General features: G+C 45.4%; 1 protein-coding gene across 1 annotated transcript in view; it reads left to right on the top strand.

Annotated features, from left to right (window-relative positions):
- The window catches only part of syt14a (synaptotagmin XIVa), a 56,012-nt gene extending 34,556 nt beyond the window's left edge, over positions 1-21,456 (top strand). Inside the window, exons 5-9 of the mRNA XM_037538859.1 lie at positions 3,067-3,341; positions 3,580-3,762; positions 4,385-4,651; positions 6,229-6,418; positions 17,282-21,456. Coding sequence (XP_037394756.1) covers positions 3,067-3,341; positions 3,580-3,762; positions 4,385-4,651; positions 6,229-6,418; positions 17,282-17,595 — 1,229 coding nt within the window. The 3' untranslated portion in view covers positions 17,596-21,456. The remainder of the gene's footprint in view (positions 1-3,066; positions 3,342-3,579; positions 3,763-4,384; positions 4,652-6,228; positions 6,419-17,281) is intronic.
- The last annotated feature ends 4,080 nt before the right edge of the window (positions 21,457-25,536 follow it).

Below are 25,536 nucleotides of genomic sequence, written 5' to 3'. Positions count from 1 at the left end.
AGCTCAGTTCCAGGGTGTTAGCAGTCTTCTTATAGCCTAGGCGTCTTTATGGAGAGCAGCAATTCTGTTTCTCACATCCTCAGAGATTCTTTGCCATGAGGTGCCGTGTTGAATATCCAGTGGTCAGTGTGAGTGAACTGTACCCAAAGCACCAAATTTAACAGCCCTGCTCCCCGTTCACACCTGGAACCCTGGAACTCTAACGAGTCACACGACACCAGGGAGGGACGACGACACGACTGGGCACGATCTGGACACTGAGGTGGACTCACTTGTGCTGCCAGCTGTTTAGACATTAATGTCTGTGTGTTGTTCTTTTCAGAGGACAGTAAATCTGCACTGCTGTACAAGCTGCACACTGACCACTTCAGTTATATCCAAGTCTCATTTCTACAGTGACGTCCCATCAAAAGATAAAATATTTGCAGAAATGTGAGGGGTGCACTCACTTTTGTGCGATACTGTGTTCATGAGAAACCGAAGTCAGTGGACGCAGCGGTCAGACGGTTATCCGTGATGATGACTGCCTTAATTTTACTCACCATCTTACAGTCCGAGTCAGCGACAGAAGAGAACAAAGAGGAAGAGGGAGCAGAGACGGAAGCGGAGGGTGAGCAGATATAATGGAGACCAGATGACATTTAATGTATGAGGTCACTAAACATGCCTTCATCCTGATCCGCAGCGCCGTGTTACCATGGCAACAACCTTTTTTCTGGTGGCGAGCGCGTACAAAAGCCGCCGTTTCTCATCGCTCTGACTGTGTGAAATGCTCTCCGAGGATTTGACCATATTTACGGCAGTTTATGGACATGAATGATGTCATTTAACAAGGCCACCCAGATACTGCATTACTTCACAATTTCCAAGTTATGTAATTCTCCATCTCGCATGTTAATTGCTTTTATGAACGGCTGCTTATGTTCTTTCCATGACAGCTGCTGCTGTGAAAGGTCCTGTTTGGCTTTATGGCTTTGGCGGAGTCGCTCAGGAAGGGCAGAAATGTAACCAGAAGCACAGAATAAAGCAGCCCAGAGCCACTTACGCTGTTTCCCAGCTCAGACGGCCTCGTTTTGAATTCATTTCACATCCAGATTCTTTCACATTCAGACCTGTGGGAGTGAAGACGCGCGTCGACTGACAATACGCACCTTTCTCATTTCACACATTAGAGCTATTGCGCTGTTACATTTGAAACCCCCTGTTTCTGTGGAGCATACTGAACCCCCCGTTGTATGATGTTGCCTCAGGGCAACAAATTCATTTCCCTCACTTTACAATAACATTATACATATTCAAAGTCAACAGGATGGTTAAAAATAAAGGGAAGAGTTTGAGTACGTCAGTAAAACGCATGTGCTTGGCCATTCTATCTCTTTAAACCTCTATTTAAACATTTATCAATTTTTTTTTTTTTTGCAGAAGTATGTTTGTTGCCTACAAGCAACGCTGTGCGACAGTGGAATGGATTTAGCCAGTCACAAGCCAGATCTCAGCACTTCAGGGAACACGGCTCGATATCATTTCTTCCCACTGTCGCACAAGGCAACACACTCCAAAAGGAGCCCTGCTCACATTATTATTATTATTATTATTTTTAATGTTTTTGAATTTAATAATTGGGTGCAAAAAAGTAAATCGAATTTTTTTTTTAATATATATACTTTGGTTGTCTGATTGGAACAGGACATAGGTGCTGGGTTCTCTACCACAAGTGGGCTTGTGACTTTATTGACCAAAGCACTGAAAATAAAGTTAATGCAGCATGAAATTTAAGCTTGGATTATCATGTAAATTTAGACAAATGTTTATCATGGTAAACAGTATCGCTGTGATCTGAATTCAGTTTTACAGTAACCCCACATGAGCGTTACAGAGCCTTACTCAATAGCTCAGTTTAACTTGATAATATAATTGGGGCTGGACAGGAATATTCAAATATTCCTTCATTGGGTAGGTTTTTTATTTTTAATGTTGAGATTTGAGACCCCCCGACTCTGATTGGTCCTAATCACCACCTTGTTTGCATTGAGAACCCCCCCCCCCCCCCGACTGTGATTGATCTAGAATGTAAATCAAATATGTCACTACATAAACTACTCTGACCTTCAAAGAATTAGGTCAGTGAAAAGGAGGATTCATTGAATATCTCTCTCTTTTCTCTCTTCTCTTTCTCTCTGTTTTCCTCTTTTCTTTTTCTCTCTCTTCTTTCTCTCCTTCTTCCTCTCTTCTCTCTCTCCCCTCTCTCTTCTCTTACTCTCCCTTCTCTCTCTCTCTGTCTGTCTCTCTCTCTCTCTCTCTCTCTCTCTCTCTCTCTCTCTCTCTCTCTCTCTCCCTCTCTCTCTCTCTCTCTCTCTCTCTCTCTCTCTCTTCTCTCTCTCCCCTCTCTCTTCTCTTACTCTCCCTTCTCTCTCTCTTCTCTCTCTCCCCTCTCTCTTCTCTTACTCTCCCTTCTCTCTCTCTCTGTCTCTCTCTCTCTCTCTCTCTCTCTCTCTGTCTCTCTCTCTCTCTCTCTCTCTCTCCCTCTCTCTCTCTCTCCCTCTCCCTCTCTCTCTCTCTCTCTCTCTCTCTCTCTCTCTTCTCTCTCTCCCCTCTCTCTTCTCTTACTCTCCCTTCTCTCTCTCTTCTCTCTCTCCCCTCTCTCTTCTCTTACTCTCCCTTCTCTCTCTCTCTGTCTCTCTCTCTCTCTCTCTCTCTCTCTCTCTCTCTCTCTCTCTCTCTCTCTCTCTCTCTCTCTCTCTCTCTCTCTCCCTTCTCTCTCTCTCTCTCTCTCTTCTCTTCTCTTTCTCTCTCTCCCCTCCCCTCTCTCTTCTCTTACTCTCTCTCTCCCCTCTCCTCTCTCTTCTCTTACTCTCCCTTCTCTCTCTCTCTCTCTCTCTCTCTCTCTCTCTCTCTCTCTCTCTCTCTCTCTCTCTCTCTCTCTCTCTCCCCTCTCCTCTCTCTTCTCTTACACTCTCTCTCTCTCTCTCTTCTCTCTTCTCTCTCTCTCTCTCTCTCTCTCTCTTCTCTCTTCTCTCTCTCTCTCTTCTCTCTTCTCTCTTCTCTCTTCTCTCTCTCTCTCTGTAGTAAACTGTATCCAGAGGATGAGACGGACTCCTCCGCTGGATGAGCTGCAGCCTCCGCCGTATCAGGATGAGGACGGGTCACCACGGATGTCGTGCACGCCCTCTGACCTCGGCGATGCCAAGTGTGATCTGTCTCACGGCAGTAACAGCCCACAGCACAGCTACACAGCAAAGTGCCCCAGCGAGGGCAGCGCGGGTCACGACACCGAGAGCTTTCTCAACAAGGGCTACGAGGAGGACGTCCCCAGCGACAGCACCGCCGTGCTCAGCCCGGAGGTGTTGATCACTTCATCATTTTAAAGTGTCTTTTAGTTTCATGGGACTTTTAACAAAACAGTAGAAAATACAAATTTAACAGTGAATTTGAAAATTGCACGAAATCAAAAACAGTCAGGCGGGTTGGGATATTTACCCAACAGGGACAAATGCAAATGCTCATCACTTTAGATCAATCAAGAAAAGAGTTTTTTAGTTTTTTAAACCTTTCTCCCTCTCTTTCCCTCTCCCTCTGTAGGATCTCTCTGCTCGTGGTTCCGCCGCTCACCTGCCTAAAGGTTATGAGCCGGAGCCGTTGGCGCAGTTCGGGACACTGGACGTCGTCTTCGATTACGACTCCTGTGATCAGCGTCTAGCCGTCACGGTGACCGCAGTGACGGACATTCCTCCGCTGAAGCGCACCGGAAACGTCTCCTGGCAGGTAGGGCGGCACCACGCACCGTTTACTAATCAGTGTCACAGAAAGTGATGATTCATTGCTATATGTTCTAGATTAGGTTCTCTAGATCAAACTTTAACTATCAGTGTGTTTTTAATATGTAGTGTGAGATGTTATCTCTAGATAGATGGGTAGGTGGATTGATTGACTGATTTAATTGGTTGGTTGATTGACGGATTCTTCGCTTTTCCAGATGACAGTCAATTGGCATCTAGGCCAGCCTCCACATAAAAACTAGAACGTTGTGTGTGTGTTCATAGTTTCTTTTCTTGCTCATACCATAGAAGTTCTGTTTGATTCCACGCATAACTTCATGTAGCTTCATTTTTGTGAGTGAAGTGCAGCGAAGTGATTCATGTCAGCCAGCGAGTTATGCTAATTAGCAAGCTGGGTAGCTAATTAACCATATAAGATGCTTCTTATTGACATGAAATACCCAAAAATGCAGCGACGTTGTTACACCGTTATGACGGTTCCACCTGCCCCAGGCTCAAGCCGTTAATTGGTCCTTGTTTGAATCACTGGCTGTTGTTAAATGAGCAGTGGAAACATCCCCTAAAACAAGCCGTGTGATTGCATTCTGGTGTTTTGTCCATTCTGGCAGGTGCACCTGGTTCTGCTGCCCACCAAAAAGCAACGTGCCAAAACCAGCATTGCCAGAGGCCCCTGTCCCGTCTTCACCGAAACCTTCCGCTTCAGCCACATTGAATCAGAGATGATCAGCAACTACGCCCTCCGCTTCCGCCTCTACAGCATCCGGCGGATGAAGAAGGAGAAGATCCTGGGAGAGAAGGTGTTCTACCTCACCAAACTCAACCTGCAGGGCAAGATGTCTGTTCCCGTCATACTGGACCCCTGCTGCAGTATAGCAGTGAGTAACATGGATGGACACACGCCCACTGGCCACCTCATTAAGTACACCTTGTATCTACACACCTTTATCAGCTCCATTTACAGACTAGTCCATCTGTTTCTCTGATACTGTGTTACCCTGTTCTTCAGTGGTCAGGACCCCCATGGACCCTCACAGAGCAGGTACTATTTGGGTGGTGGGTCATTCTCAGCACTGCAGTAACACTGACGTGGTGGTGGTGTGTGTTGCGCTGGTGTGAGTGGATCAGACACAGCAGAGCTGCTGCCTTTTTTTAAATACCTCAGTGTCGCTGCTGGACCGAGAACCAAAAACATCTAGGTAAACAAAGACAAGGACAAAGAGGAAATGCTTTTTGTAACTCGCTACATATCTACATGCTTCTGAGACAGTTTCTTACCCCGGGCCGTCAGGCTGCTGAACAGCCAGTACTGCTGGGGTATCAGTGTCTAGGCCTGTCACTGCACCTGAGTCATGATGATATCCATGGATTATGATCTACATGCTCTCTGATCCTCTGCATCTTCAGTCTAGCGAGTCTGTACTTAGACATGTAGATTGACGTCTTGTACATCATCTCTCCGTATCCTGTACAATCTGGAATATTTCTATATCCGTGTTCTGTCCCTGAGAACCTGCATCTCATTATTATCTCCCTCAGACTAACTGCACATACGGAATGTGGACAGCAGCACATTTCATAGTTTTATTCCAGAACTCATTACTGTACAGCTGTACAGTGGAATAGTGCAGTCCTAGTGTATATTGTGTATATGTGTATATTCAGAGTTAGTGTATATACACTCACCAGCCACTTTATTAGGTACACCTTGCTAGTAAAAGGTTGGATCCCCTTTTGCCTTCAGAACTGTCTTAATTCTTCATGGCAGACTTTCAACAAGGTGCTGGAAACGTTCCTCAGAGATTCTGGTTGGTTATTTGAGTTCCTGTTGTCTTTCTATCATCTGGAACCAGTCTGCCCATTCTCCTCTGACCTCTCACATCAACAAGGCATTTTCGTCCACACAACTGACCGCTCACTGGATATTTCCTCTTTTTCGGACCGTTCTCTGTAAACCCTAGAGATGGTTGAGCGTGAAAATCCCAGCAGATCAGCAGTTTCTGAAATACTCAGACCAGCCCGTCTGGCACCAACAACCACGCCACGTTCAAAGCCCCTTAAATCCCCTTTCTTCCCCGTTCTGATGCTCGGTCTGCACTTCAGCAAGTCGTCTTGACCACCTCTACATGCCTAAATGCAGTGAGTTGCAGCCGTGTGATTGGCTGATCAGCTGTTTGTGTTAACAAGCAACTGCACATGGGTGGTCCGCAGATGTCCCCAGATCTTGTCTGACCCTGCAAGACCAGCAGACACGCTTTCACTAATTAGCATGGTGCTAATCTTCACACTCTTCACACGTCAAACTGTGTGGAGGTGTTCAGCGTCTCTAATAGACGTGGTTCTGCCGTTTCTGGCACTGTGTGACTCACGGTTCTCTATAAACTTGGACTAAAGCACATTAGCATCACTAAAACTTGTTTCTTCAGTAAATTTGTTCAAATTATGTGTTTTTCAGGGCAGCGAGTCTCAGGCGAGCGTATCTGACGCGTCCTGCACTGACACCGCCTCATCGTTCCAGTCAGCCGGTCAGAGCTCAGCTCCGGAAATCCTACTGGGCCTTGTGTATAACGCCACCACCGGCCGCTTGTCCGTCGAAGTCATCAAAGGAAGCCACTTCAAAAACCTCGCTGCCAACAAACCGCCCAGTAAATACATCATCTTCTGCATTCAACAGTTTAAATGCAACAGTGCTGTTAAAAAGGACCGTAGGAAAGCATCTCAGGACATTTTACCACACATGAAGCTTCCCAGATGTTCTTCGGTTTTGTTCTTTGACATGTTTAGTCACATGAATAGGCATATTTTGTTCCTCCCCAGTACCAACAACAGACCTCTGAGGCTGTCATCATTTTGTAGTGCACCGTCAGCATCTGGACAAGCCGTTAGCCTAAGCTGGATTTTCCCTGTGGGGAAAATGAATGGCGTTTTCTGAAAATTGCTTCTCTTGCGCCCTGTGGTTAAGCGAGAAGTTTCATTTGGATGGGGCCAAAATATTTTGCCCTACATATATTCAAGGGAAAATATCACTCTCATTGTGCGTGAGTAGTCAAAAGTAGTCAAAATAGGAAGATGTTGGGTGCTTCAACAGTCTGCCAGGGCGATGCAGTGGGTGTGGCCGTCAGCCAGTGTGAGCCAGTTATAACAGGTGTTATTACACGATGCAAGCTACCACTCCTGTTCCTGTAATAGACATCATACACAGCAGAAAGGAGGGTCTTGGCACCAGATTAAATAACCTTAAACTTAGTCTTATATTAAGATTATTACGGTTAAAATCTGACAATCTGAACGAACCGGTGTCCTGAACTGACCCTCATGAGCTCCTCCTACTCAACGTCACATGACTGAATCACTGCATCATCAGCACAAACTAACGAGCAGAACGAGCTTCGCTGAGAAGATCATTAAATCTGATCAGCTCTCAGCTTCGTTATTAGAGCCAGACGGAGGAGAAAAAGGCGAGATGAGCTGCTTTTCCACCGTTTACAGGCTTCACCGTCTGTTCAGCGCTGTTGCCATGGTAACGCTGAATGGCGGCGCAGCACGGGGGGGGGGGGGGGCGCGTGAATTCCGATCTGAGTGTCAAATTAAGGTCACTTGGCCACAAATCGGATACGTATCCGATCTAGGACCACGTATGAAAGTGGCTCAGGTCGGATTTGAGAAGATCAGATTTGCGTCCACACACACCTGAAAACCTCAGATCTGATTCACATCGGGGCAGAAAATCGGATTTGTGCCACTGCAGCCTGGAAATGTGAACGCAGCCTAAAACCTCATCGATTTTTCATCTGCGAAACAGGCAGAACCTGCATTTATGGCTACTGTTAAAAAGGGTTAAGACATTAACAAATCAGTGTCTCGTTGCTTTGGCAAATCGTTTAGCTGGTTTCAAGTGTTATTCAGCTTCTTATTTATAGAACTGTGTTAAATAATCCTGGAATAAACTGGCAACCTCACTGAAGTGCCCCCCACAGCACTCCAAGCTTTGTCAGATGTTTAGTGTTCCTGGCAGTAGTAGCTTTACGTCATGCCGGTCAGTGCGATGTGTTGGCGTTTCAGCTTCTAACGACTACATAATTCACATAATCCCATCAAATGAATGGGACAAAACATGTCGGCTTTGGAACACTTTTGTTCACCGCGGGGCGCAGTAGTGACACTTTTCAAACAGCTTTAGACCCAAAGCTCCTTATTTGAGCACGTCACCAGCTACAAAATGATGCAGAGGTCTGTAATATGTTATATCTCCATCTAACAGACTTGAAAGGTGTAAAAGGCACAAAATAAATAAAAGAGGGAAAGGAATAAACAAAGGGAGGTTAAGGCATCTCTCGAGAAGTGAGGAGCTGTTGCACCTCCATGTCCCGCTGCAGTACACAGTTTAAATCAGGCCTGAAGTTCCTCAAGCGGCTTCTTTTGATTTATTCATGTCCCCAAACCCCTTTCTGTTCGCCCATCCTCACGTTTCTCTCTCTTCAGACCCGTTTAAAATATGACCTCAAACTGCCTCATCAAGGCTTCAGCCGTGCTTCAGTCACAGAGCGCTGCATAAGGGTTTCATGAGCCTTCGCGGAGCGGAGCGGAGCATACGTGCCTTTATGAACTGTGTAACCGGTCATAGTGAACGTGGTGTTTAAAGGGCCAGTATCCTGAAAAGATGTCCTCGCCAGAGTTTTAAAAGCTGCAGAATCAGCCTGCTGCATTTGTGATGTCACTAAAACCAAAGCATTTACATACACTAGCTGGGCCAAACATTCTGACCGCCTCCTTGTTTCTACGCTCACTGTCCACTTTATCAGCTCCACTTATTGTATAGCTGCACTCTGTAGTTCTACAGTTACAGACTGTAGTCCATCTGTTTCTCTGATACTCTGTTACCCTGTTCTTCAGTGGTCAGGACCCCCATGGACCCTCACAGAGCAGGTGGTGGGTCATTCTCAGCTCTGCAGTAACACTGACGTGGTGGTGGTGTGTTAGTGTGTGTTGTGCTGGTCTGAGTGGATCAGACACAGCAGTGTTGCTGGAGCTTTTAAACACCTCAGTGTCGCTGCTGGACTGAGAACAGTCCACCAACCAAAAATATCCAGCTAACAGCGTCCTGTGGGCAGCGTCCTGTGACCACTGATGAAGGACTAGAGGATGACCAACACAAACTGTGCAGCAGCAGATGAGCTGTCGCCTCTTGTCGACCGACAAGGTAGGAGTGTCTAGTAGCAGCACCACTGCTGTGTCTGATCCACTCGTACCAGCACAACACACACTAACACACCACCACCATGTCAGTGTTACTGCAGTGCTGAGAATGACCCACCACCCAAATACTAGCTGCTCTGTGAGGGTCCATGGGGGTCCTGACCACTGAAGAACAGGGTAACAGAGTATCAGAGAAACAGATGGACTACAGTCTGTAACTGTAGAACTACAGAGTGCAGCTATACAGTAAGTGGAGCTGATAAAGTGGACAGTGAGCGCAGAAACGGGGAGGCGGTCAGAACGTTACGCCTGATCGATGTTCGTCAGCCTATATTAGCTTGGCTCCGCCCACCCTCGCTGAAGTTCTAAGGAGTGTTTCAGCCCAGTCTCCGTTTTGAAGGAGACACGATGTTTGAGGTGAATTATGAATAAAGATGAATTCTGACCGTTTTGTTGGTGTGAGAGTTCACAGCGGTGTCCTGAGAGGATCTGGGCCCTTTAACAGCCTCCGCTGTAATTCAGCGTCTATAACAGCTGCTTATGAAGGCACTATGTGACGTGTACGAAGGCTGTGAACGTCTCTAATGCAGAGCCCTTCGGTCTGAAGCTCCGCCTCTGCTTTATGGACACTTGTTGACGCTAACCTGATGTGATGTCACTTGACCTTTTAACCTCTTGACCTGGTCTCTCTCTCTCCTATTGTTGTTTGAATGCCCCCCCCTCTCTCTCTCTCTTTCTTCCTCCCTCCTTTCTCTTGCTGTCTCATCTCTCCTGCTCTTTCTTTTTCTTTGTCTCTGTCATTGTATGATTCTTCTTTCTCTCTTTGTCTCTCCATTTATCTCTTTCTCACTCTCTCCTCCCCTCTCTCGCTCTTCCTTTTCTTTCTCTCACACTTTCTTCCCCCCTTTCTCTTGCTCACTCTCTCATCTCTCCTTTTTTCTTTCTTTCTTTCCTACTGTCTCTCCTCCCCTACCCTCTCTCGTACTTTGTCTTGCTCTGTCTCTCTTCCCTCTCTCTCCTTCTTTCTCCCTCACTTTCTTTTTCCCTGTTTCTCTCCCTCTCATTCTCTCCCTTTCTTCCTCTCTCTTCGCCTTCTGTCGTTTTTTCTCTCCTCCCTCTTTCTCTCCTTCTCTCTCTCTGATCTCGCTTTCTCTTTTTTCTTTTTCTCTCTTGCTGTCTCTCCTCTGCCACATACTGTCTCTCTCTCTCTCCCTTTCTCCCTCCCTCTTTCTCTCCTGTTATCTATCTTTCTCACTCTGTCTCTGTTTCTCTCCCTTTTCTCTTTCTTTTCTCACTCGTATTCTCCCATCGCTCTGTTTCCTCTGTTTTTCTCCTCCTTCGTTACTGACCCCCTCTCTCCCTCTCTCTCTCTGTTTGTCCCCTCATTCCTCTGTCAGATGGATTGTTCTGTTGTCTAAAGCACTTGATAGGTGGGCAGGTTTATATTATCAGAGGTGAGTTTTCCTGCTTTCGCCCTCTAACTGTCTCTGTTGGACGTTGATAGTGCACGTCGTTCTCGTAGTGCCACGGTTCTGTTTCCTTTATTTTCTTTTCCGTAGTCTGTTATTTTACCGTGCGCTGGTGATTGTAGTACTGTGTGTGTGTGTGTGTGTGTGTGTGAATGATGACTTGTTTGTCATGTATCAGAGTCTGAAACCTCACATGCTACATTCTTTACCCAGAGAATCACAGCTGTCGCCAGCAGCCGCAGAAGCTCAAATCTTATAGAAATGATTTCTGACTCGTAGTTTCACCGAAACGAGTGGAGAATCTGTGGAAAGTGCAGATTCCAAACTTTCAGTCCAGACCACAGCAGTGCCTGTAGCCCTGCGTTCAACACCGGCAGCTACTTTTCCACCTCTCGTCACCCAAACCGCTCATCACTAATCGTCTGTGGCTGTTTCTGAGCAACTGACCGTTGGTTGCCATGGTTTCACTGATGCAAAGCACAAATCAGATGCGCTAAAATGAAAAATCCTGTGTGCTTAGTTTTATTTAACCCCTGTGTCGGCGCAGTCGGTCTGTGAGGAAAGCAGTTTGGTCTTGGTGACTGGACTGCCGTCATTATTCCATCTCTGGTAGGAACCACGATCTAGGAATCAAAAACGGAACGTTTTACAGCGGTGGAGATAAACCGTGTCCTACGCTGCTCAATGCTCAAGTCCTATTGGTAATCGCCACATCGCTTCGCTCCTTCAGTGTGTCCCAGTTCAGGGGCTGGATCCCTCGAAGGACATGGCCTACGAAGGAGTCTCCTTTTAAGGCTGATTAGACCCGTGAAGGCTGAGCTGAAATGAGATGGATTTCCTGTTTGCGTCACGGCACCATATAGAGTTCTTTTAAAGTTCTGTGAAGACGAAACCAGAAACTTTGATTTTAATTTTAGTTTTTCATTTATTAGAGCTGGAGGTGCTTCACCGGCGGCTGCTGATGAGATTGCTTGTTTGGTTTTTGTACTGTTGACCATTGGCCTCAGTTTAAACCATCCATCCATCCATCCATCCATCCATCCATCCTCAACTGCTTATCCGGGTCACGGGGGCAGCAGCCTAAACAAGAGACCCAGGCCTCCCTCTCCCCCGCCACCTCCTCCAGCTCTTCTGGAGGGATACCGAGGCGTTCCCAAGACAGTCGAGAGATATAATCCCTCCATGTCCTGGGTCTTCCCCAGGGTCTCCTCCCTGTCAGACATGTCTGGAACACCTCCCTAGGGAGACGTCCAGAGGCCATCTTTACCAGATGCCCGAACCACCTCAACTGGCTTCTCTCAACGTGGAGGAGCAGCGGCTCTACACTGAGCCTCTCCCGAATCGCCGATCTTCTCACCCTATCTCTAAGGGAGAGCCCGGCGACCCTGTGGAGAAAGCTCATTTGAGCCGAATGTATCCGCGACCTCGTTCTTTCGGTCACTACCCAAAGCTTGTGACCAGAGGTGAGAGTCGGAACGTAGACTGACCGGTAAATTGACAGCTTCGTCTTCTGGCTCAGCTCTCTCTTCACCATGATGGACCGGTATAGGGTCTGCATTACTGCAGACGCCGCACCAATCCGCCTGTCAACCTCTCGCTCCATCCTTCCTTCACTCATGAACAAAATCCCGAGATATTTAAACTCCTCCACTTGGGGCAAGAATTCACTCCCGACCTGGACAGAGCATTCCACCCTTTTCCGACTGAGGACCATGGGCTAAGATTTAGAGGTGCTGATTTTCATCCCAGCCGCTGCAAACTGGTCCAGAGAGAGCTGGAGGTCCTGGCCTGATGACGCCAACAGGACCGCATCATCCGCTTGAAGCAGACGTGAAATCCTGAGGTTTCAGTTTAACCTCAATACTTATTCAGCCGCTGTTCAATTCTCTGTTGATGCCACCATGTTCTCAAATCCTTGCCGGCACTCAGTGAACCTCGGGATATGTTGGCGGGAGTTGGATCCTTCATTTCCATGGAAAAGGACACATTTTTCAGCCGCATATGAAGGAACTTTCAAAATGGGACCGTCTAATCGCTCCACTGTGACGCAGTCGGGCTTCAAATGCAGCCTCCAAAGGACGCCGCCCCTGAAACGGGACACGCTGCATATATGCATAAAGTTAGACTCCGCTCAGCTTTGTTGTGTCGCTGACTCCGCCCACTTTGCACCGCCAACGTTCACACTGCCTCCTGTGGTCAGAAATCACCAGCCCTCACTGAAAATAAGTGACCTCCAGCTGCTGCTGGTGAGAACGCAGGGTGAGTGGAAGAGCAGATATTTTATCAGGACTTGAATTTGATGGAACGTTATTGTTGTACAGTCTTTTTTTTTTTTTGGCGAAAGAAAAAAACATCAATTCTAATTTGCCACTTTTGTCATTTGTTTTGACGTTGAAACAAACAAATCAGAAGTGGAGACTCCAATATAAAGTGTAAATCAAATGTTTAAAGAGTTTAATAACTTGACAGTTTGGCTGAGCCGCATTCAAAGCCATTATAAAATGCTTGATATACACACCTGTGGTGGCAGTTCTGTATTAATTAACTACATTGTTTATTGCACATCAATAACGAGGTGAATTATTCGTTGAACTTTGGGGTGTTTCCTCATCTTGCGTATTGCTGGCGTTTTGTGAAAGCAGTAATCCACTGGAGACGGAGTCACTGTAACTACAGTGGATTAGAGCTTTACAGTAGCTCTGCTTCTAAGGGTGAAGACTCGCCATAAATGCAATCCAAATGATTCTCTTTATATTTCTGGATCCCTCACTCTTATAAATGACAGACAGTCTGTAGAAGGTGGATGAGTCTGCATGTTCTCTGTCTCTCTAAAGCCCAAACAAAGCCATAAAGATCAGGGTGACTTGCAGTAACGCTGACGTCATACAGGTCCAGTGCGTTTGCCGTGAGTAAATGCATGAAGTGTGTTACTTGAACACAGCGTTTGTTTTTAATCCCCATGCCGGAACCCCAGTCTAGAGGGCAGCGGTGTTACCCACTGCTCTATACCGACCAACATTGTTCACCAGCCCTGGTCCTGAAGCTCTGCTCTCAGAGTTTAGTCTCAGCCACAACCTGCCACATCTGCTCCAGCTAATTAACTTCTTCAGAAGTCCTTGATTGCCTGGATCAGATGGATCAGTGTGAACTCTGCAGGGAGGAGGATCTCCAGGAGGAGGGATGGTGACCACTGCAAAAGAAGAACCACTTTCGGTTCTGTAAAATACCTTTTAGGGAACGGTTCTTTTCAGTACCACATTTGTGAAGATGTGTTCATGAAAGTGTGAAGAACTTTTATCATGAAGAACCTCTAAAGGTTTTATACCAGTTTAGTGGCGAAGCAGGACGACATCCTTCATCTAAATCTCTGTCACAACAAGACTCGTTTTTGCTAGGTCCCCTATGGGATTTGTAATGGTGCACATTAACGTTTCATCACCTTTCTCAATTAAACGCGGACATTCGAAGCCGCACGTTTTTATTTCATGCTCATGACGAACACTGGCCTGACTGAAACCTGGCGAGTTTTGTTCTCACGAATTTGGTCCCACCAAATATGATGAGCTCCTGAAGTCCTAACCATCGAGAGAGCTCGCTTAGCTGTATCTGCATAAAAAGGAAAAACTGAATAGATTGGATAATTTTCCTTCTTGCAGTTCAAGATTTTTACTTATCGAGATTAAAATAGGCGTTCACTGAAAGCCTAGAAGGTCCTGAGGCTAACCAGCCAAGGTTATATAGAACCATAGCAACTCATAGAACCGTTTGAATGCTTAAATATTTATTTGCCTGGTTAAATGGCTCTTCGCCATGACGGAGAACCTCTTGTTCTTTAAAGCTGTTTCTCAGCCCTGTTCCTGGAGGCCCCTTGTCCTGCACATGTTAGTGCTTTGCCTGCTCAACACACACTTTCACTCAATAATGGGACGATAATGAGCTGATTAGTTGGATCAGGTGTGTTGTGAGTAGAGCTGGGCAATATGGCAAAAATATTGTGATAGTAAATTTTCATAATGCACAGTGTCACAATATTTATAACTTCAGATATCGGATCGGTTGGAACAGAGAAAAGAGCCGGCAGAGCCAGGTTTTAGAAAATACTATGAAAAGCTGTGATTTTTATCCAGTATTTTGCATTAAATCCAGTTAAACAGGTCTAATTTAGATCTCTTTATAATGAATCACAGTAATATTTTACTTGTTATGAGTTGTTTTTAGTACTTTTGTAGATCCCTTTTTAAGATTCTAACCATTTAGAAACCTTTTAATGTTACTGTATAAAACGTTTAGATTATATGGATGGAAACTCATCTCGTACGTAAATGCTTCTCAGCAGAATCTTAGAAAGGCTGTTTAGGGAACCGGAGGTCGCGGTTCTGTGGCAGGGTGTCCAAACCTTTTTTCAGAGGGCCAGATCGTACCGTGTCAGAATACCCCAGGGCTGAGCTCTTATTCAGAAATGATTCAAAATATTCCGTTTTGAAAATCTCAGTGCGTAGAAACGGAGCTTTCTCTGAGCTGCCGTTTCCTATCGCAGTGTAAAAGATGCACGAAGCTTCTTTTATCGCTGGATCGTTCAGTCAGAGCACTTTAGGTCATAAGCGCTTATAATAAATCAATTGTATAAGATCAACTACGCAGCATGTCTGATGCATTAATCATATTCCTATTCATGTCTTTACTTGTTGAGTAATATACTTTGTGAGAGGAACTAAACCAAAATCTGCACTTTTTATGGTTTTGTTAGGTTTACATGTCAAATAAACGCAGCGTAGCTACTTTGTTGTTCCACCTTAAAGGACTAATCCGTTTACTGAGCTACTGAATTTGCTCTGATAAGAAGTTTCTCGCCAAATTCGCCAGTTCTCAGTATTTCGCTTGAGCTTTGTTTGTAATCTTGAGTAAATGTCGTTTACTAAATGAAGATGCAGGTCTGGTCAGCTGCCAGCTGTAAAACGGATACCGGGGGCCAATTAAAATCCGTCTGCGGGCCGCGTTTGGCCCTGGGGCCGGACGCTGGACACCCCTGTTCTGTGGCGTGACTCCAAAGAGTGCTTTAGTGTTAAGTGCGCTGAACTTTAGCTCTTACACAGTGGCTGTAGAGTCCTTCTATATTTAGATGCTGCCGCTGTGGAATTACTTGGAGTAGGTTGGAGAAATTAGATGCTTTTATTTCCAGGCGCAAATACGGCATTGTTATACCGTCAGTGCCTAAAAGCTGAAGCGTTTCCTCCACATCACAGTTACAGTGGAGGGGACCATCTCCATCTGTCCCCGCTGCCTTTTTCAGATTCTAACAATGGCTCGTTCAATAAAGCCAATCACTCGTGCTTAATCACCATTCAGTCCCTCCAGCTCTCATTTAGGCCCGTCAGCATGGGGCCCATTACTGCACTGCGTAACCACTTAAGGTGTCAGCAGAAGCCACTTTTTTCTCTCCCCTCTGGAGACGTGCGGAAAATCAGGGCCGCTTGAACGGGGCTTTTATGTCTGAGGAGAGGGAGAAAGGAAACGATAAAGAGCCAAACCTTTCTTGCCTTTATCCACGACGCAGTACCGAACAGTGGCTCACATTCAGAGGAGAAATAGAAGTGTGACTGAATGGCGTCTGAATGCAGCTCCTCCTCCTGCACTTTCACCTACGCTGCTGGCTCCAGTTGGTTTTTTATGTTTACAGACAGTAAAAGAGGCTGAACGGCGGCAGAACTCGCCCGCAGATCAGCGCTCATTGATACGCGGCGGCGTTTGATAGAAAAGCGGCTGAATGCATTAATTTGAGTGAATGGATTTCATAATGGAGCAATCAGACGCTTTTCAGTGCAGTCGAATGTGGAAATAAGGTCGTTGTTAATGATGTATGGTGAGCGACCTCGTGCGTGATGTCACCAGCGTTTTGTCTCGCCGCTGCCCCGCCCCCTCTGTGCTCCAGCTCGCTGTCCCGCACTGCTGAAAACAAAGGAATTTTCTTTTAATTTTCATTTTTCCCCCATTACATGCATGACGCGTCGTTTCTGAGCGCCAGGATATTTCTAACCCGTTTTCTTGTTGCTAATTGAAAACCGTGCGCTTGGCTTTCGGACCACAGTCGGACAGTATAAGGGCTCAGAAGTCAACAAAACGACAACCTGTATATTTCAAAAGTAGCGTACGTTGAAATGTCCACCCTGACCAGTTTAAAGTGCATGAAGGAAATTCGTCAAGGTTTTAGAAATACCTTTTCATATGAAAACTGCTTTTAAATTCAAGTTTTCTGAAATTTACACTCGTTGAACTGGAATTTAATACAGAAATTTGAAAATCAAGTTTACTTTTACGCCCTGTGATGGACTGGCGACCTGTCCAGGGTGTGTCCTGCCTTTTCGCCCCACTGACCGCTGGGATAGGCTCCAGCGACCCCCGTGACCCAGAAGGAGAAGCGGCTTAGAAAATGTGTGTGTTTACTTTTGCTCAAGTAAATCGTTCATTTGGAAATTTCTGGAAGTTTCTGACATTTAAGTGATTATTTTTGTTAGCTTTTACAGTTTTTGAATAAAATGTCATTTTAAATGTAAAAATTAAATGTTTCTTTTACTTAAATGAACAGGTCTTTAAGTTAATGAGCATATCTGGAAATCATTTTCCTCTTTTTATTATTATTATTGCCTTAGATCTGTAACTATTAGAGCTATTCACATTATTACTGTTGTGTTATTTGTATTGTTTATTGATTTAGCTGTAGTATTTTTTTATTTCATTTGATTTTATTTTTGATTTATTCTTCTTAATCTACTTTTTTGTTTACTTATTTGCTTTTTTTGAGCTTTACAGTAACTCTTGCTCTCCTTTCTCCCTCCTTCGCTATAGACACGTACGTAAAGTTGACTCTGCTGAACTCCATGGGTCAGGAAATGTCCAAGTGTAAGACGTCCATCTGCCGCGGTCAGCCCAACCCCACCTACAAGGAGACGTTCGTGTTCCAGGTGGCGCTGTTCCAGCTCTCTGACGTCACCCTCATCCTTTCTGTTTACAACAAGCGCAGTATGAAGCGCAAGGAGATGATTGGCTGGATCTCTCTGGGCCTGAACAGCTCCGGGGAGGAGGAGCTGACGCACTGGACTCAGATGAAGGAGTCGAAAGGACAGCAGGTGTGTCGATGGCACAGCCTTCTCGAGTCGTAGAGCCGCGGAGAGGAGGAGGTGGACGGAGGCGAAGAGACGCGACGGAGAAAAGCGGAAAATAAGACGGGCCACGCCCACGCCTGACCCTCAGCTCGCCCGAGCTGGCCCTCACAGCAGTGCATTATGGGGAAGTGTGAGTTCTGTTAGGGGGCGACACCAACCTCTGCCCTGAGCATTATGGGAAATGTAGTTTGGGTCAGGGTGAAAGTGATTGTAGCCCCGAGTTCGGTCAGGGAAATGGCTCAAGGGTTGGAAACTTCTTGCCTTTAACGGAGCGACCACGTAGATCCGACTCACGTAGGAGAGATTTGTATTCATTCGTTTATTTATTTGTTTGTTTGTTTGTTTGTTGTGTTTTTGTGTACCTTCAAAACGATTCTGATAAGGGTGGATGGAGGGGAGAGTGAGACGATCAGTGATGGCATTTACCCGCCAGAGATCTACACGACCGTAGCCATGAGGTCGTACAGGAAAGAGAGGGAGAACGAGGGATGATGGTCTGTGTCCTGTGAGTTAACCAGGTTGATTAAGCACCACAGACATCAAAAGGGGGCATTTCCTCCTCGAACCTGCTGCCAGTCAGCGTTTAAAAAGCTCATTGACTTACAGAAGCTATTATTATTATTATTATCATTATTAATATTATTATTATTATTAGTGTGCTTTAAGTTCTTGTTTAGGCGTTTTCTGCTCTTTCACCCAAAGTAAAGGGCAGTGCGGCACAATCATGGCCCATGGTAGTTGACCGTGAGCTACATACGCTGCTCTTTAACATTCACTCAGTCATTCCTCACCTTTAACCTTATAACTAATCTTTGTGCTTTGTTTTCCATATAGCTTCACGTTGCTCACATAACATGTGAGCACAAAAAGGAGCCAGTTTGACTCTTCGTTTGATCCACATTGTTAACGTTGAAAGTACAAAGCAGTGGACAGCTCGTCTAACTGGCCGTCACACTTTGTCTGACCAGTCGGTGTTGCTTGACCTTGGGCTGACTATTGTCTTGTGTCCTTTACGACTCCTGCAACTCCAGGGATGCACTGATATGAAATTTCTTGGTACAAGAACCGACGAGAAACACCTTTTCCTGGCTGATACGTACAGTCGTGTGCAAAAGTGTGAGCGCCCCTGTTTAAATTATGCGCTTTCAGTTTTCACCGTGAAAATAAGTTAAAACATCCTTTATAGAGAACACACCTAAATATGGTGTTTTTCTGCCAGTTTTATTGCACAATTTCTCAATTTAACGTATTGGAAAAACAAAATATAAATTTTTGCACAAGCCACGTTTAAAGTTTTTTTCCCTCAATATTTAAAATTCTGCAAATAATCAGTGATCGTACATTCAAATGTAAACGTGTTCTCCGCGGAGCTTTGATTTTGACTGGGGTACCCAAACTTTTGCATATACCTGTATATCAATAACCGTTTATTTTAACGTTGTACATTAATTTATATATACATACATATATCACACATTTGACTCTAGATAAGCCTTTTATCCAGGGTCATTCAGAATGTTAAAGTGAATGTAATGTTTATAGAGCCTTGCCCGAGGACTTTTATTTTGGCATTCTCAGTTTGGTACAGCAGTGGTCTGCCTATATGGATATATAGAGTTGTGGCTGCCTGGACAGGACGTCCCTTATCCATGAGGCTGTGGTATTATCCACTACCACTACGCTGTCCATGATTGGGTTTGAATTTAGGGAAATTCCCACCACTACTGGTTTCCATTTCAGTCAGTAATGCACCCAGAAAAAACTCCAGCAAATCAAATCTGCTGCACTCACAGACTGCCAAGAAACTTTATACCCAGCTGAACCTCAATCAGCACCAGCCATGAACACACAACACGAAATAATGTTAGCAACAGTATCAAAAGCCAACCAACATGTTGTGTTTAAGAAAGACTCCTTATTTTACTCTGTGGAGGAGCGGCGTATAGATAACTCTGCTTTCCACAACGACCAGTATAGACCAGGACTTTACCCTCCTGTCCTACACGTCAGTCTGCAAGCTTTTTGTTTTATTTGTTTTTATTTAACGTTTAATTTGATCAGGCAAGTCAATAAGACCTGTTCCAGTTCTTATTCACGTTAGCCACGTTTACATGCAGCCTAATAATCCATTAATAATCTGCTCAATCGGATTAAAATAGGTCCACATAAACACTTTAATTAGAATAGTCTAGTCCAGTTGAGACCGTTCGGAATACAATTTCTATCCGACTGAATGAGGTGGGTAATCCTGTAGATAATCCGTGAATAGCAGAATATCCGTGTAAACGTCCAGCTTATGGGTCTCAGAGCACGACGTCTTCCTCTCGGCCTTCTTTAATAAGGACGTGTGAAGGACGTTTTCCTGAGTCTGACGTCATTTTAAAGCAGTTAAAAACACAATCACTGCTCACTGCTGCTCATCTCACTCTGACCGGACCTCACGTGATGCTGGTTGTCATGGTAACCAAGTGGTTCTCCAAGCATGCACACCATTTTGCATCAGATTACTTGTAGTGAGCATGTAAACGAAGATCTTCGTCAGATTGTTTAATAGAGTGTGAATTATAAACGCCTCAGTCTGAATCTGTAAACAAATCAGATTGGCACAAACCTTTGCATGTAAACACAGCCGTTGGTGGTCTGGCAGCATAAGCTGCTTGAGGGAGACGAAAACACAAAATTGGGTTAAAATAACAACCGAAAAGCAACAATCAAGATTTGTCAACAACCTAAAATGACAACAGCAAAAATTGACACAACTGCAAGCCAGGTGGTTTAACGTGTAATTATCAGCTGTAATTTCAACGTCAGAGCAATGATGATAAGTCCCCAGTGTTAGAAACATTATGTACTGGCACTTGATTGAGAACCACGTTTAACTCGCCCCGTGTTTTCTAATAAGCACAAACCTTTTTATTACTGATGGACATATAACAGGCTCTAATGACCGTTTTAAGGCCAGGAGCTGAAGTGTTTCGAAGGTCAGTCTGCGTCTGCTTCGGTGAGCGCAGTACCAGAACTTTTCAACGCTCTGGGTCCAATTTCCACAAAGTATTGTTTGCAGAAAGATGGTTTTGCTCTACTGTTTAAAGAAGATTGATTACCCCGTGATGGTTCTCTGAAGGCTTCTCTGTTCGGTTAGTTTCTTTATTCTTTAATTTATGGACGTGGCTGTGAGCTGCAGAGCACTTTATGGTTGATGCACATGCTCCATCGGACCGCCCGTCTTTTCCCCTCAGGCTTCGTTCATCCTCGCTCGCATATTTCTGAAAACACATCTGCTTTCAGAAAGATCCCCGTCCAAACCAGCAGCGTCCACAGGAGAGCAAAGACGCTCACGAGGAGCTGTGACACACTGTCAAATGCGAGAACGCCTTAAAGGGAATGTTAAGAGAATTTTACGTGACATTAAAGAGGGCGTAGCAAACCAGCAACACAGGGGCTGAAACTCTCTATGAAGAGAAAGAGGGACTGACTGTAATGATAACGTGAGGCTAACTACAGTAAACCAAACACACGCTCCTGATTATCAGCCAAGTCACATGCGCAGCGTTTCAGTGTCGAGCTAGAACGTACACGTGTGGCACAACCGTCTCAGCTCCCAAGGGGGATTGTGAGTTCGGTCCCTGGTGATGCCACAGCCATCCGTAACCAGCAGTAAAAGTGATCGTAAGGCCCAATTCCATTTCACCCCTATCCCCTACCACTCTAGGGCTCGGGTGTCCCTATCTTTGTTGAGATAGAGGGGTGGGGCAAAGTGTTTGGGCTACGTGGCCCTCCAAACGGAGGATTTTCAGAGACTCCAAACAGAGAGATATGAGGAAAAACGGGCAAGACGGAGAACAAGAGACCACCAAATGTGAGAATTTACTCTGTTAAATATTCAAATATTCACTGTTTTATTAGTTTAATGTTCTTTGTGTATTTTGGTCTTTTTCTTCATAACAAGCATAAAAAATCACTAAAAACATGCTAACTAAGCCGGCTAGCTAACTTTCCCGTTCCACCTTAAATAGTCCGGCAGTTCTGACACCTGAAGCACCAGAATGTAACTGCTGCACCATTTAAGGTGGAACGGGAAAATTCGAACCAGAATCTGGAGAATCTCTGACTTCAGCTTCACATCACTGAAGAATTAGGGGGGGGGTGATAATAAATAACTGCCCCCCTCTTTGAAGGCGTATGACCCCTAAATGTAACTAAAGCCCAGCAGTGAGGAGCTGAACTTTCCCCTCCTCTGCTGTCCCTGCAGACGGGCAGGGTCGCCTACAGAGCGGCGCTAATAGCTGTTAATGAAGTGATGCTCTTTTATTAGAGGGAAGATCTCAACCACTGCCCTGTAGCTCAGGAACAAGGGGCAACACTCGAAAACAAGGGGTAGGGGTGAAAATAAGGAATGGGACTGGACCCCTAAGTGTCTTCTCTTCTGGGTGGGTAGGTGGTCCTCCCTTTCCTCCCATCGCTCACTGCATGTTGGCCAACACGGCCGTCTGTCAGCTGATGTGACAGAATTAGCAGTTAGGCTACGTTCACATTACTGCCTCGTTTCTCAAACCCAATTCTGTGCTCAGATCCAATCTCTGACTCGATGGTTCAGCCTCGTTTAGGTCTGAACCGGTACGTCATGTGACTGAATCACTGCATCATCAGCACAAACTAACGAGCAGAACGAGCTTCGCTGAGAAGATCATTAACTCTGATCAGCTCTCAGCTTCATTATTAGAGCCAGACGGAGGAGGAAAAGGTGGGATGAGCTGCTTTTCCACCGTTTACAGGCTTCAACGTCTGTTCGGCGCTGTTGCCATGGTAACGCTGAATGATGGCACAGCGCAGTGTAAAAAAACACATGAATTCTGATCTGAGCGTCACATTAAGGCCACATGGCCTCGAATCTGAACTAGGACCACATATGAAAGTGGCTCAGGTCGGATTTGAGAAGATCAGATTGGCCACACAGCCCTTCGTGTGTCTTGAAGGAAGCATGTTTAGCCTTCACGCTCCCGGCTTGATGGCACCTCGTCCAGACATGATCGTACGCATCTGGGGACGACTTTAAGCTTTTATGTTGCTCTGGGAATCTGCCAGACAGGAGTTCAGCCCTCGGGTGGCAGGTTTAGCAGGAAGGCTGAGCAGGTTTAGGCTGTACAAACACACTTTTCTTCAGAAACGATACTCTGTTAACAAGTCAAAGTACAGCTTGGCTTCTTTCAGTTTCTGGATATTTTACAGCACTTTGTTTTAAAGTACGCTCTGGAAGTGGGTGTGGCGTAAAGCAGGACCGGGTGCGGCCGTGTTGGGTGCGTTTACTGACTGTAACGGATCTTATAAATGACCAACACTCTGCAGGAATCGGTGTGAATTCGGTTTGTACCATTTAAAGTGTTGAATTTCGATTCCAGTCTCGGACAAATTCACGTTGAGATCCCCTTTCAGATAAAGGCCAGGCTCTGGCGTCATGGACAAACGGCGTAAACTTTTTATGGTGACCACCAAATGATGATAATCGCTGGTTTAGATGAGTTCTTGTGTTTTTTCCACTGCAGTTTGTTTGACTACATTAGTTAAAGTTGGGGGGGGGAAATGTAAATTAGATTTATTTATTTTTTATTTTTTTGTCACTTGTGGGAGAAATTGACTGGCTTCTTGTTTATAGTTGCTTTTGTTCTTTGTCACGTCTCTCAAAACTGTTCTGGATTTTCTGTTTTTTGTTTTGTTTTCTCGAGCGACGGTTAACCTCGCTTGTTGATTGTTACGTACTGTAAATGCTCTAAAAGAGTTTTCCTATCTATTTTTGTACTGATGTTTAAGAAAAATGTGTTATGAAATGTTACGAAGCTCTGTGAGCAAAAATGGGTTGTAGACATTGGTTCTACTCTTCGGTTCGATTTCGGTTTAGCCTGTTCGTTCGTTACAGTACAGATTATGTGCTAAATGCTACAGAATGACACAAGATCCAAACTCACTTAGTTCCCTCAGTGTTTCTGTCCTGTTCCTGTGATGTGAGTGAACAGGGAGAAGATAAAGGCAGCGTGAAGGTGAGGAGAGCGCGGGCCGGACGCTCAGCGCTGCTGCTGCCGTCTCTTTGTGCCGTGAGCTTTGCTGAGGTCAGCACGGCTGAGGAAGATTAATGAAGTGGTACGTTCTCCTCGGCTCGTTTTAAAAAAGAAACGTTACTTTGAGGGCCTTCGGCCTCTGGAGTCGGTAAAACAAGCACATTTTCTGCACATGCCAGAGAAACACACCTTGTGAAAGAGACTCAGGCTAAGAAAGTATGCAAGACATCCCTGCTCACGTACAGGCGCTGTCCAGGTCAGACCTCGTTAAGACGTTAAACCCAAAATATTCACACAAATTAGTACGTCTGAACAGCAGCCATGCAGAGACCCGTTCCTGCGCATTTCAGTGTGTGAGGTGTAAACAGAGAGATCCAGAGGGTTTGGTGTGAAACGGTTCAGACGTCTTTACAGTGGTGGTGATGGGAACCAGACGTCGCCATGACTACAACACAGATATAGACACTTTATTTACCATCCAGAACCACCAGAGAACCTACACGAGTCTTCTGAGCTTATCTGGAATGCTGATGATGGAAAACAGTGGAAAATCTGGAATAATGAGTTTTCTTTGGGGACTATTTTGCCGCACAGCGCCCTGCATGTCTCCCTCCACCATGAATGGAGTTGAAGTTCTCTAAACTCTCATAAAACAGCGTCTCAGTCATCAGGCAGTGAATTCAGAACCAGCTCATGTAGGAACTTTCTGTGAGGAGCTTTTAGAGGGACGTCTGGTTCCCATCACCTCCACTGTGAGGAGCTTTTAGAGGGATGTCTGGTTCCCATCACCACCACTGTGAACAGTTCTGACTCAGTCAGTTTATCTAGAACAGGGCGTTTCACACCAAACTGCTCTGAATGACTGTTTAGGTCACAATTACGTGGGAATTTTGAAGAATCTGTTGTGATTGTTTTCACACGTTCTTTACTGGAGCTTTGAGATTTCTGCCCTCGCTGATGAATCCGTGGAACAGTAACTGCTTCTGGTCTCGTCGTGATTCCCAAAAACACCAAGTGCTGTAGAACAGTCATGTGGGACTGTGTGGCATCCCGGAGTACACGCAGTTTAAATGATTGCATCAGAAGACAGTGGTGGGATATATCATAGAGCTGGTTCCTCTCCACTGTGTGCTGAATGAGCAGGGTTCTGTGTAGCCCTGTGCTGCACATTAGAACCCAGTTAACATCGCTTAGATGGAGCTGCAGTGCAGTTTTATGTACTTTATATATGGATTTCTTCTTCCTACTGAGCTCATCTCACAATACAAAAAATCCAAACCACCAAAAGTCCACTTATCGTAATGACCACTAGGATTAACCCGTCATTAACTGTCCAGCTGAGCGCAGTGGGTCGTGTAGGGCACCTCGCTGCTCCATGCAAAATGCACTTGTACTGCAAAACTTGAAGCACTCCACATAAACGAAACGCCAGGTTGGGTTGTGTGTGCCTCCGCTCAGCACTGCACTGGCCACGGTTTTAATGTTTTAAAGTTTTTAGGGTTGTAAATCTGTGACCTCACGATTTAATTGTGATTATTTAGGAAATTCAAACAGTCGTTAAATACACAAGTGTTTACACTGCAGTGAAACAGTCAACAAAAACAGTAGTTTCAAAAACTGCAGTTACATTTGAAAACATTCCAAACTCCGTGCAGGTCAGTCACCACCTTCAGATCAATACACCGATCAGGCGTAACGTTCTGACCGCCTCTTCGTTTCTGCGCTCACTGTCCACTTTATCAGCTCCACTTACTGTATAGCTGCACTCTGTAGTTCTACAGTTACAGACTGTAGTCCATCTGTTTCTCTGATACTCTGTTACCCTGTTCTTCAGTGGTCAGGACCCCCACAGAGCTCTGCTGTGTCTGATCCACTTGCACCAGCA

This window comes from Pygocentrus nattereri, chromosome 5, assembly GCF_015220715.1.
Source record: "Pygocentrus nattereri isolate fPygNat1 chromosome 5, fPygNat1.pri, whole genome shotgun sequence".
Taxonomy (NCBI): domain Eukaryota; kingdom Metazoa; phylum Chordata; class Actinopteri; order Characiformes; family Serrasalmidae; genus Pygocentrus; species Pygocentrus nattereri.
The sequence above is the reverse complement of the archived record's forward strand: the minus strand, read 5'-3'. Positions and strand labels throughout refer to the sequence as shown.